This window comes from Dipodomys merriami, unplaced genomic scaffold, assembly GCF_024711535.1.
Source record: "Dipodomys merriami isolate MVZ:Mamm:240054 unplaced genomic scaffold, mDipMer1.0.p SCAF_16, whole genome shotgun sequence".
Lineage (NCBI taxonomy): Eukaryota > Metazoa > Chordata > Mammalia > Rodentia > Heteromyidae > Dipodomys > Dipodomys merriami.
The window spans coordinates 14,203,986-14,217,917 of record NW_027202937.1 but is presented as its reverse complement, the minus strand read 5'-3'; the positions used below and the strand labels follow the sequence as shown (position 1 = coordinate 14,217,917).

The following is a 13,932-nucleotide window of genomic DNA, read 5'->3' as shown; positions in this document are numbered from 1 at the left end:
ACACAATTGCCCCAGGTTTCTCTGCCTACTGGCAGTTTTAGAGTGTGTCCATTTGGGGCTCTATGCAGTGCATGGAGGGGATAATATTGCTCTAGGAGGAACTTATTTGAGAGCATTGGCCACTTGCTCATAGACCAACTCAATCACTTTGTCATCTATACCGGTGGAGGCAAATTCTTCCTAAGCATAGGCATTGCTTAAGTACTGATGCACTCCTCAAAAACTTTCAGGGATGGCAAATCCCCTGTACTTCTTACATACCACCTGGACTATGTGGAGCTTTGGCAACAGTTTGCAGTCAGCCAGGGTGAGCTCAGTGCAGTCCAGAAATTTTCTTTGAGAGATGCCCTCATCTTCCACACTGGTCTCATCCTATTTTGGGGAGAGGAAGGATGTCAGGTAATTGTCTAAGATCTTCAAGGTTTTCAGCAGTCCCTTCTCCAGATTGTCATTGAGTGCTGGGTTTGAATTCTTGATGTAGGCAGAAAATTTGGCAAATACGTCCAGTCCAGCTGTGTTGGACTCAGGGTTCAGAGGTGCCAGCTTCGGGTACCTGAAAGCCAGTGGAAGGAATACGGTTAAGATTCTTTCCCAACAGGAATGGAACAACAGCTAACTATCCTGTCCCATCCCCAATCCCCTACCCCGTCTCTGTCACTCCTTCAATTTCTCTGTTTGACAACCTCCCAGGCCCCTCTCCCCCTTTCCAAGTATCCCAATACCTGGGAGGGCACAGCACTGCCTCCAGAAGCTCCTCCATCTTGGTGTCTTTGTGTACTTCGGTGCCATACAGCAGGATCGGGAACTGCCCTCCTGGACAGCTTCTGCATGGTGTCTGTCCGCCTTTTGGTGTCAACCGTGGTGACCTTGAAGGTGACTCCTTTGAGCCACAGTACCGGGAACAGTCTCTGGGAGAAGGGGCAGTTCCCGATCTTGGCCCCATCACTGCCAGCCTTCACGAACAATTCGACCTTGCAAGCAGTAATTTATCTTTCTTTCACAGCTGTTTGCAAAGGTTTTTCCCTTGCATTCAGCATAAAGAACAAAACAAAGCAAACATATTCTGAATCATTTGTTGAATTAAATTCAAACAAAGTATGTTAGAACTTGGAAATGAACTGCTAGCATATTAAGTTTGAATCATGAAGAACATATTATTGAGTATTAAGAATAGATAGGAAGGCTGCGTGTGGTGGTTTACAGCTGTCAACACAGTCTGGGGCCAGGGGTTCAAAAGTCAAGTTCAGCTTATTCTGAACAAGAGAGATTCTATCTCAAGGAAAAAGGGGGGATGGTATACACAGGGAAGATAGAATTCCTGCCTGATATTATGAATTACTAGCCTGGAATTTGAATTTCCTAAAACCGTGCTGTTTTCAGCTCCACTTTTACATTCCAGAACTAAGTTAACAAGAGTTAAAATGCATCTAAACATTCAGCAGAAAATTACTAAAAAAATTAACATAATATTAAAATTTTTATATATCAAAATGGTGGAAGGTAGCAAACAACATAGAACCATAGAATTTCATAACTTTTACATTGGACAGAAGTCACATCATCTTTCACCTCTCATACATTCATAGGTATTTTTCCCCCGTATACTAGACATGAACTCTGCATTGATTTTGCCAGTGAAATCTTATGTAAGAGTTGAAAAAAATGACTGAAAACTTCAAATGGCAAAAAGAAATTTCAAATTCAAGAGGTTCAGAAAACCCTAAGAAGATAAACCTCAAAATATTCACACTGACAATAAAATCATTTTTAAAGAAATGTGCTCTTTACCTGATATATATAACTGTAAGCCCTTTGCATATCACCTTTATGATATCAATTTAATTTTTTGAGATCCACGTACTCATCACTTAAAACAAGATTTCAGAAGTTGAAACAATGGAAAAATTGTGAAAATATTCGCAGAGAAATAAAAGATTTACCTCAAGGGAACAAAGATCCTCAAATATTTCTTATAAGAAAACATAAACCTGAGACAAAACTCCAGTAATTGTTTCTTTATTAAAGCCATATTCTTATGGTTCATAGGAATACTGTGAGTCTCCAGAAAATAATTTCTATTCTGGGCTGGTATTCATCCATTTCTAAGAAATCTGAGTAAATCTCCTGTTACATAGTATACTAGTGAATGACTGTGGTTGTTTTTGTTCAGATCTGTGAGGGAGATTAGCAGCATACCTTTGGAATAGTGTCACTACGATGAGGCTCTGGATTCATCTTTGAAAGATACCACAAAACATAATCAACCAGTCACTGCCAAAGATCTCTGTGACTCAAAGTATTCTGATTATGATCCATTGCCATAGCCACACCCACCATCTCTATGGTGACTAAGTCCTACAACTGTTCCTGTTACTTTAGAAGCAGATCAACACATCATATTCACAGATTGCAGTTCACTAGATAGTGTGGATCACAGAGCTGTCCTAGCATGCCTCCGCAATCTATCCCCATGAAGTTGTTTTCACAGAATTGCAGGTTGTTTGGACACTCCTAACATGATCCAGAAAATTTTAAATTAAAATTACCATCTATAAATTTCCAATCTCCCTAGTGATATGGGTATTTCTTCTAGCATGCATATACTAAGGAAGTCTCGATATTTCAACTGCATGAGACCAATTTAGATCAAACAATTAGCAACACTAGAAGAAACTGTAATGTCCTTAATTGTTCACTCATAATCTTTATGTAATATTCCCATATCATCAGTTTGGTCCAGCATTACATTTCTTTACATTTGATGTAGCAATATCCTTGTTTTCTTTGAAATGATAAGGATTGAATCTAGGCCCTTATTCCTACATGGACAAGCAATCTACCACTAGGATTCATCCCAAGCTTTCTATGTACTATCTACTATATGGAAATATATAGCCATATACTATTGCTAAATAAAAATACAAGCCATCTAGAGACTTTTCCAATTGTTTTTTACTTTTCCATATTCCTGTATTGAAAAATTGAGAAATAGGAAAACAAATCTTCATATATAATCCTATCAAACCTATAAAACTAATGTAATTACAGGATATGAGAGTTAATAGCCTGTTCATGACAGCATGAAATGGGTCAGATTTACATGTACAAAATCAATTGTAAAAATTACCCTGATTTCCTCAGATATTAAGTTGTTCAACTGTGTGTGTGTGTGTGTGTGTGTGTGTGTGTGTGTGTATGCATGTGTACTTGAAGGTAGAGCCCTATACTTACTAGTCCCATACTTACTACCACTTGAACCAGGCCACTAAATCCTATTTTAGTGCCTGTCTCATACTATGATCCTCCTAAATATGCTTGCTACATAGCTGGTTTTCAAGTATGAACCACCATGACCAACTTATGAAGATTGAGGCTCATTAACTTATTCTCTAGAGTAGCCTCACATTGTGGTCCTCCTGTTGTTCACCTCCCTTCTTAGTAGCAGTGATCACATGTATGTAACACCACAATTGACATTAGCATGATATTTTTAAAGGAGAAAGAATTGTACAGATGGTAAGAGACCAAATGTTAAAAAGAACATACTGTTAGATTTTATTGGGGCATTCTATCAAATAAATTATATGTAAGCAAATAACAGTAAGGACATTATCCAGCAAAATTAAACAAGTTCTACTGAAGATCTGCTGGATATTAAGTGTGATTAAAGAATTGTTATTGTAGCACAATGGTGTATGCATAGCTGTTGTTAATTTTAGTGTTCTTGATTAACAGAGAGTCTTAGATTATTTGTAATATTGGTACAAAATGACCTTCTGACTTCCTTTAAAATAATCTGGACTGCTAAGGAGAAGCAGGAAAGGATAGTTGAACGGGATTTTCAACTGGTCAATGATCAAAGTTGAGTGATGGATAAATGGTCCTCTTTTTGTACTGTTGAACATATGTTTCCCATGGAATAAACTTACAAAATTTCCAAAACCATATTCTGGGATCCTAAGTTTGAAAAGGATCAAAAGACCACTCAGTTCTGCTGAGACCTGGAAACACAGTTTGAGCCCAATGAGTAGTCAGAGGATCTTAAGAACCCAGGTAACAGAAAGCCACTAGAACCATACCTCCACCCTCCAATACATCTGCAGAAATCACACCATTATTTCTTTCCTAAATTCTTACTTCATTAATTTTTTTTTTGTCAGTCATGGGGCTAGAACTCGGCCTGAGAACTGTCCCTCAGCTCTTTAGCTCAAGGTCAAGGTGAGCACTATACCACTTGAGCTACAAGGCGACTTCTGGTTTTCTGATGGTTTTTATTGGAGATAAGAGTTTCATGGACTGGGGTTGGGAAGTTGGCTCAGTGGTAGAGCGCTTGCCTTTCATGCCTGAGGCCCTGGGTTCGAATCCTCAGCACCACATACACAAAAAGAAAAAACACCGGAAGTCGCACAGTGGCTCAAGTGGTAGAGTGCTAGCCTTGAGCTGAAAAGCTAAGGGACAGTGCTCAGACCCAGAGTTCAGGCCCCACAACCACACCCAAAAAAAAAAAAAAAGGATTTCATGGACTTTCCTGCCCAGACTGGCTTTGAACCATGATCCTCAGATCTCAGCCTCCTGAGTAGCTAGGATTACAGGCGTGAGTCACCGGTGCCCAGCCACTAATTTTTTGATGGTATTCACAACTGTAATCTAAATCACAACTATTGCATAAAAATTATAGAGACTTCTGAACTGTGCTGTTATTTAGCCCATTCATCAGCAATACTTGGAATCAGAGAAAACTAAATTTCTTGAGCAACTCTCAATGGAAAAATCTGTAGAAAAACAAATGTCCTGGAGGTTGTTTAGTCCAATTTAACAGATAAAATCATGGTGTGGCTCATGTACTAAATCACCAGACAAGACTTTCCCAAGCAAGAGCATGAAGTCCTAAGTTCAAGCCTCAGTACTACCACATACAAAAAGAGTAAATCAAAATAGATCCAAGACAAGAATTCTACAACTAAAATCATAAACCAAGGAATTGTTACATGACATTAAATTGGCACATGTAAACTTAGAGGAAACTTGGAATACTTAAATTGTCTCTTCAGAAAGTGACCTCTGTGGATTCCCAGATGTTTCTTTAACATTACTTCCTGGTTTTGGTGATGAATGGAGGATATGGGAAAAGAGTCAAATCAAGTTTAAGAAACTTGGACCCTTTAGGGAACTCTTCATCATTACCGTGACTCATTATTACACATTCGCTATAATTTACCCAGAAGTTTCTAGCTTCAGCAAATTACACTGTAGCAAGAAGACAGCAGAATTGTGCCTCAGGGATGGAGAGGTACAGAAGGAGCACTTTTCCCCTGGTGAAGATAAAACTCATGACAGTGACATCTTGACAGCAATGGAATTGGTTATGAACACTGAGTCTAAGGAAGGATAAATACAACCTGACCCTTACCGCGTAATCACAATTTCCAAGTTGAGTCAGCTGCAACATCTATGTAGGTAAGTGATCCAGTACTGAAGATTGGGTTACCTTGGGGAAGCTGTGGAGGCAGAGCTGGTCAGGGGCAGGTGGTGAGAGAGAAGGGTCTGACATATTTGACCAATTGTAGAATAGGAAAGGTATAGAACCCACCCATTCATTCCTATCTGCTATCTAGTAACTTCTGTTTTTCTCTCTACAAGAAGTCTTAAGGTAGAAGGAGATAAGAAGCTTATAATAGGCCATTAAAATATACACATCAATGTCTATCTATCTGATACAGTTTTTTAATCTGAAACAGTTTTAAGAGCAGATATAGGTGTATGGCTTTTCCAACTCATGTGTGATTCTCAGCAAGAGAACAGATATTCTTCCTTATTCTAAAGTGTATTATTGATAGGTCAGAGAACCAAGATATACATTTTTTAAGTACAATCACAGCCACAGCAATATAGAAGTATGGTAAGAATTAACTATGATTTACACTTTTTTTTAAGGATAGTCATGTCATTCCCTGTATCTGTATAAACCTGTGTGTTCACATCATCTCTACATGTGAGGAGACACTGAAATTGAAATCCAAGTGCATTGACTTCTCCAGGCCATTCAGTTTTAACATTTGTAATGAAATATAAACCAACCCAAATACCATCACAAATTGTTTAGCTGATACATTGATGGGCTTAGTTTATTTATAGTCAAGTTATTGAATCATATGCTTCAAGTTATCATTTATTTGTAAGCTTTTTTTCAAGCATGTTAGGAAACATATATAACTAGACTCAAAAACAACATTTCCAAGGTGTTCTCACTGTATAGGGGAGGATGATGGCAGGTAACAGATTTTTTTCCTCACTTGAAGGATGAATGTGTACAGCATTGTAGGGAACTCTGAAACTAACCTGTGAAAATTTGAAAAGGTTCCAGCAGTTGGAAAGCCACCTTGACAGCACTCAGAAAGCTGAGAGCTGGCCATGAAGGGTTATAACAGACAGCTCTGGAGAGGGTTAGAAACTGGATTGAATTGCCCCCCCTACCACACACACACACACACACACACACACACACACACCTTTCCTTGTGCTGGCAGCTCTGCCAGACACCTTGACAACTTAACCATTGGGTTAAACATGTGGATGGACACCATGTCTGGACTTTCCCTGAAGACTCCTGTACCAAAAAAATAAGGGAACCAGGGTCTCTCACAAACTCTGTTTTAACTCTGATAGTAATATTAATATAGATGCTTCACTTTTTGCATGTATGCATGGCACTCTAACTTGTGTAAACTCAAATAAATATGCTTGCATGTGTAGACTCAGGCCCTGTAAACTCATGCTCTCTCTCTGCAGCAGAGCCTTGCAACCCCTGGTCTTCCCACTTTTTCCATCTGTCTATGTCTCCAAGCATTTCCTAATTTTCTTCCTCCCCGTATCCCATTGCTCTGCCTTAGCTTGGGGTTAGCAACATGTGTTGCCCAACATGGGGCACGAGCAATTCCGAGCCAAAGGGGAGGTGATAAGGGAAGAAATGGTTGGGGAAAAGTCAAAGGAGGGGTAACAATGGTGGAGAGGAAATTTACTCATCACCTTACTCATGTAACTGGAACCCCTCAGTACAGTACCTTTACAGTAAAAATATATATATTAAAATTTAAAAAGAGTTCATGATCTGGAAAATGCACGCTAGAACACAGTTCAGGTGTGCCAGGGTAACAAAGGGGAGAAGGTTTCTGCCAGAAAAATTGCTGCAAATGTAGCAATGGAGGGAAATAATCTGGTCTTCTGAAATGAAATGGCCTATAAACAGGGAGAAGTTATCCCATTAAGAGGTTGGTTTTTAAATTCTATTTATCTGGTGAAAGTTTTGTGCTTTGTGTTTTGTCTTGTGCTCTGTGTTGGTTAGTGTTTGTTTTTCTCACAATAATCATATGATTTTATTATATAATGGGCAAAAATGGCATTTGCCACTGGAATGCTTATAAACCTAAAGATGGTCTTCAATTTTAAAACCTAAGTGCACCTTAAAGCTTTTGTTCAGAATTACATATACATGTATGTGTGTGTGAACATATTCAAGCTGATCTAATATTTTAATGCATATAAACTATCCTCATGGAATGAAAACTAAAGCATTTCTGTTTTATATGGTGATATTTTCTAGTGTTGATATTTCCTGAAATTACTTGCTTTTTTACTATTATCTGTACTGTTGTAGCCAGCAACCATATAAGAAATGAATCTATGTCAAAGAAGCTAAAATAATAGAAAGAAATTACTTGGTGCTCTGCTACCTAAAGGTTAAAAAATTCATAGTAACTGATTTAAAAGATTGTATTTCATTACTCCTTTAACAATGCAAGATAAGAAAATTTCACCTTTATATTTCCATGTATAAATTATAAAACCCTATAAAACGCTATCAATGAAAAGTGCTGCCTCAAAAAATGTTTGGTAACCCAATAATAGAACAGTATTATAGAGAATCTGTTTTACAATCTGTGTGGGACTCTTTTCCAAATACAAATATTACTCATCATATAGATGACATACTGTTCACTTTGCCTGAAAAAAATATGTTAAACCTTTTACAGAGCTGCAGAAAAAGTTGTCATCCTCAGGACTTTTTGGGGGGGGGGGAGTTCAAAGAGTTTCTCCCTATGCATTACTATTCTTGCTTCATACAAAGTGATTAGAAATAGTTACCAAAAATATTATGGCAAATACCTCTTTCTAAATACCTAGGACATCTAAGATGTCACTATCCCAAAGGTAAGGTTTTCTCATTTCTAAAATATACAAGATGTATTTTTTAATTATCCTATTTCAGAGGCACCTCTTTATAGATATAAACAAAAAAGGAAAAATAACTTGTTCAGATGCAAAAATAAAAAGAATTACTCCTTTTATCAGTCTACTCAGCAAAATGCACTATTTACTGTCATGCAACTGTTCAAAAAGAGATGTTTATTTTAATCTCAGTACAGATTTTCAATATATAACCACATCTTTAACCAGAAAAACTTCTAAGCATGTAATCACTCATCTTCTTTCTTTCTGTTCCCTGTGCTATTAAAACGCCTGCTTCTACTAGTGCTATAGTATAAACTTACAGAAATACCATACAATTCTCAAAGGTCAAGCTGTAGTGATAGGTTACAACCATATGCTCAAATATCAGTTAATTAAACACAAAGAGGTAAAAGGTATATAGGTCACTAGACCTTCAAAGAGCAAATAAAAATGACATATACTGGAAATTTTAAATTTTTGATTTTTCTATCCAATACATCAGTAGTAAATAAACATTAAAAAGATTTTTTTAATTAAAAATTTCATGTCAACCTATATGGTGGAAGGATGATACTGACAGTCACTGGAAACTCGGAACTGTTAAAGTATGGGGCCATGGTTACGCTTGTGTCTCCACAGGCTCAACAGATGTTTAGCTGCCAACCCAAAAACCAAAACCCAAAAATAAAAACAAAATCATCTGACACCCAAAAACCTTTGGAGGAGTCCTTCAAGAGGATGAAGGTGACTAAAGGCACCAGTAAAACAGCACCAACCAAAATGGCGACCATTCCCACCTGGAGACAGATAAAAAAGCTTTCCCAAAAAGTTAGCAGGTGTTTGAAAGACAATGGACATAAAATTAACGCAGTTTCTTTGTTGGTAATAATGATGGCACTTATTCATACTGCTAGTGCCTCATGCATGATGCAAGCCTCTGTTTGGGGGGTTCCTGTGTTAGGTATATTGTACTTAAATTGTTCTGTGATGTGCAATAATTCAAAAGTGGCAACTATTCATTGGTTTAAAGATGGAGTTAAAATATTTGGCCAAAACAAATCTAAGGGACCTTGGACAAATACAACTAATCAATCTAAAAGAGATAATATCCATTTAGATGTAGTCAAGCCTATGGCCTCCCTCAACAATAAAGGAAAATATTATTGCTCCAAATTACAAAAGTGCTATATGCAAGACAGTATTCTTACAAAAATGCATGTTACTGTATACTTGGTTCCTAAATCAAAATTTACTGGTACTCCAAGTATTTGGCTTCAATTGGCAGTTAATATCATAAGTGAAACTTCCTTTTGTATTAAGAAAAGTTCCTCTGTACAAAATATCCTATCACAAAATTTAATTAAACTTGTTAGCAGTAAAGGATACAAAAATGTAACTAAGGATAAAACTACTGAACATGAAGATAAAATCTTAAAAAAATAAATTATAAACCTTGACTTTATAGTCCAATATAAATGTTTATGCTTTAGTTGTATAGATGATCTTAGCAACTGTTCTACAACAAAACTCACTTTCTCTAAAGAAAAATACTTGTTGCTCTCTGGTCTTTCTTTTATAAAACCAAATGTATATCGTGCTTTTAAAAAAAGATTATTCAAGCACTCTGTTAGAAAAGTATCCAAAAAACTACATGTTATCTCGCTCCAAGTTGTGATGACCATCTTGTATTGCTAGATACCGCTTATACAGCTGTAGCAACAGCTTTTATTCTACCTGTCCCCACACTTGTAGTAGGTGTACCCCCAAAACAATGAATCAGCTAGCTTGTCTTTTTCACAAAGTAACAAATATTACAGCTATAATGCTGAAAAAAATAAATCAAGAAAGAAAAAATTAAAAATGAAAATTTTACAAAATCGAACTGCCATAGATTATTTGTTGATAAAAATTATGTAGGATTAAACTGGTTTTTTTTTTTTTTTTTTTTTTTTTTTTGGTCGGTCGTGGGGCTTGAACTCTGGGCCTGGGCGCTGTCCCTCAGCTCTTCAGCTCAAGGCGAGCGCTCTACCACTTGAGCTACAGCGCCACTTCCGGTTTTCTGGTGGTTTTTATTGGAGATAGGAGTCTCACGGTCTCTCCTGCCCGGGCTGGCTTTGAACCGGGATCCTCAGATCTCAGCCTCCTGAGTAGCTAGGATTACAGGCGTGAGCCACCAGCGCCCGGCTTAGGATTAAACTGTTTATAGGATTATTTTGTTTTAATATAAGTGACAATTCTCAAAAAATTCAAAACCAGTTGGAACAGCACAAAGAAAATTAAACAAGATTAAAAAAATAGTGATAACTGGAAACTTTCAGGATGGCTATCTTGATTTTGGCTTTTTGGGGGGACCAGTAACCACAATCTTGGGGATATTTTGTTGGCCCCTTGGTGTCTTTCAGTGTTTCTCTCTAACATTCAATGTGTGTTAACTCTAACAAAACTAAAAGTAATGATCTTTCCAAATAAATAAAAGGGAACTCTGAAGCTGAACTATGAAACCTGTAAAAGGCTTAAGAGGTTGGAGCAATTTGGTATAGACAAGCCACCTTGACAGCACTCAGAACCCTGAGAAGTGGCTATGGGAGGGTTAAAACAGGCAGCTTTGGAGGGGGTTAGAGTCTGAACTGTCATCACCCCTCCCATCCCTAACCACAATTTAACCTTGGGCTAAATGTATCTGGACTTCCCCTGGCCTACAGTCTCCTGTCTCAAAAAAAATAAGGGAACCAGTGTCTCTCACAAACTCTGTTTTAGCTCTGATTGTAACATTAATATAGATACTTTACTTTTTGCATGTATGGATGGTAACCTTTCTTGTGTAAACAAATATGCTTGCTTGTGGGAACTTTGGGCCCAAGTACAGCCTTGGATTCTCTGGTCTCTCCCTTTTTTCGATCTATGGCTACAGTGTTTTCTAATTTTCTTCAGCCTGGTATCCCATCATACTGCCTCAGGTTCCTGCTAGCAACACAGGATCATACAGATAATCTGGAGAAGGACAAGTTTCAAAACACAAACAAACAAACAAACATCGTTATGGCTGGGAATGTGGCTTAGAGGTAGAATACTGAGTTTGATTCCTCAGTACCACATACACAGAAAAAGCTGGAAGTAATGTTGTGGCTCAAATGGTAGAATGCTGGCCTTGAGCAAAAGATGCTCAGCTGGAAGTGGTGCTGTAGCTCAAGTGGTAGAGTGCTCGCCTTAAGCTGAAGAGCTGAGGGACAGCGCCCAGGCCCAGAGTTCAAGCCCCATGACGGACAAAAAAAAAAAAAAAAAAGATGCTCAGGTACAGTGCCCAGGCCCTGAATTCAAGCCCCAAGATGACAGGAAAAAAAAAACATAATGATATTTTCTGGGTATAACAAGTGAAAGAGAAGGAAGCATTTAAGCTAGTATTGCTAAGGAGTACAGATTGGAAATTACATAATATTTCTTGATTTGTTTACTTTTCATTGAGGAAAAAAATGGTCACAGAAAATGTGGATTCACAAAGGAGTACAAAGAAGGAAAAATCTGGCGAATGTATGAACATGGAGTTTGTGTCTAAATTGTAGTCATCATGATCTCCAAGTCACAGGAAAGGAAGAAAGTGCTGGCCACTGGTAACTCATGCCTTTAATCCTAGCTACTGAGGTCTGAGGATCACTGTTCCAAGACAGCCTAGGTAGGAAAGTCCATGAGAAACTTATCTCCAATTAACCACTAAAAAAAAAAAAAAACCATTAACCACTAAAAAAAAAAAAAAAAAAAAAAAAAAACTGGAGCTGTGAGTGGCAGCCATAAGCTACAAAGCTGGAAGACATAACCTACAACCTGAGTTCAAGACTAAGGACAGAGAGAAGGAGGAAGGGATGGGAAGAAGAGGGAAGTGGAAGGAAGTAAAGTAAGAAAGGAAGGAAGGAAAGAGATGAGGAAATAAAGGAGAGAAGAAATGAGGAAAGAAAGATTAGGCACCTTCCAGGAAATAAACTTGTACATTTACATAATTCATAAGCCATTGCTTTTACTATGTAAACAGGGAAAATCAATAAACCTGAAATATGTCATTTTTACTTGTTTGTGCTTCTCAAAAGGCTTTTCCTGGTCCTGTGCATGAAATCCGATGATTTGGAGTAACCTCATCCAAAGGATAATCCTCTATATGCTTACTGGTCCTGGAATTTTAGGAAACATCCTTGTACTTGTGAAATATGTATATATTTTAATTATGGGTCTTGATAAACAAAAACCCATATACATTATCCTCATTCACTTAGTTTTCTCAAATACATTAATTATTTTTAACATAGGAGTCCAAAGTATATTAACTACAGATGTTTGTTTCATAAACTTCCTAAGTGATGTTGGTTGCAAAACTGTGCTTTATATGGAAAAACTAGCTCGAGGCCTTTCTGTCTGCACCACCTGTCTCCTCACCATGGTCCAGGTCATTACCATCAGTCCCAGAACCACCCAGTGGAGAAAGCTCAAACCACAGACTGCATGGCAAGTTCTTCCCTATCTCCTCTTCTTTTGGGTCTTGAATGCTCTGATAAGCTCCTATTTGCTCTACTTCATGACAGCATCCAATAGCATGAACAGCTCCAGGACTGAAGTCTATGTTGGGTATTGTCATATGCATCAATCTAGCCATGTGTTTAGGTGGCTTTGCCTCTCCCTCATGGCTCTCCGGGATGTGATCTTTCAGAGTCTCATGGGCTGGAGCAGTGGGTACATGGTTTTCTATCTGTATAAACATTACAAGCGAGTCCTCTACCTTCATAGCTCCAAATATGAAAACAATTCCAGCCCAGAAATCAGAGTGGTTCTAAGTACTCTCATTCTCATGGTCTGTTTTCTTTGTTTTTATTGGACAAATTTAATCTCCTCCATCTACCTAAGTTCTGTTATGAAACATGACTGTACAATAATAAAGATCAATGTATTTCTAGTCTTTGGGTATGCTTGTCTCTGCCCCTTTATCCTGATCATCAGGGATGTACATGTCACTAAATACTGGAATGTTCACTGAAAAGTGCAAAAGTTACTTTCTGCATCGATTCTTCCATGAGCCAAAGGTGTAATGCATTAAGAATTGCTTGTCCTAACATTCTACTACAGCAAATCATTAAATTAATCAAGACTTTATTTTCATGGATTTCTTTTTATTTTTAAGAAATCTAGTTCTAGAAAAATCTGACATAGATTCAGAGTCCAGGATATCGGCAGAACAGATCCTTTCCCACTTCCAATTCCCATCCCTCGGCTATATTCCCATTCCTTGCCTAAATGGAAGAAAATATTTCTGCTCCCTCAAATAAGTAGTTTATTTTTCCCCAAACCCTCATTTTTAATCAAACTGTTTCTTTTCTTCTTTCTTGTCTTTTTTTTTTTTTTTTTTTTTTTTGGTCAGTCGTGTGGTTTGAACTCTGGACCTGGGATCTGTCTCTGCACTCTTCACCTCTAGGCAAACACTCTATCGCTTGAGCCACCACACCACTTCCCCATTTCTTGCATTACTGTGCCATCAAATAAGCTTCAGTGCTCATAATCTCAGGCAAGTTATTTAGTTCCTTCTAAGTATGTACCAGGAGCTCCCTAAACAACAGTGACCATAAAAGAAAAATGAGGAGGAAAATGTTAGAAACTATCCTTTATCTGAGTTAGTTTATAGGACCAAAGACAGATGATCAGTAGGAAAAATATAAAAATAAAAGG

General features: G+C 37.7%; 1 protein-coding gene and 1 pseudogene across 1 annotated transcript; one reads left to right on the top strand and one right to left on the bottom strand.

The window, feature by feature from the left end:
* Window positions 1-372: 372 nt before the first annotated feature.
* Window positions 373-989, bottom strand: LOC138827655 (chloride intracellular channel protein 1-like). The gene is made up of 2 exons (XM_070023277.1): window positions 723-989; window positions 373-553 (listed from the first exon to the last, which is right to left on the bottom strand). Exons 1-2 carry the CDS (start codon window positions 941-943, stop codon window positions 373-375), a joined length of 402 nt encoding a protein of 133 aa, XP_069879378.1. The 5' UTR covers window positions 944-989.
* Window positions 990-12,275: 11,286 nt separating this feature from the next.
* Window positions 12,276-13,246, top strand: LOC138827654 (vomeronasal type-1 receptor 40-like; annotated as a pseudogene).
* Window positions 13,247-13,932: the final 686 nt, after the last annotated feature.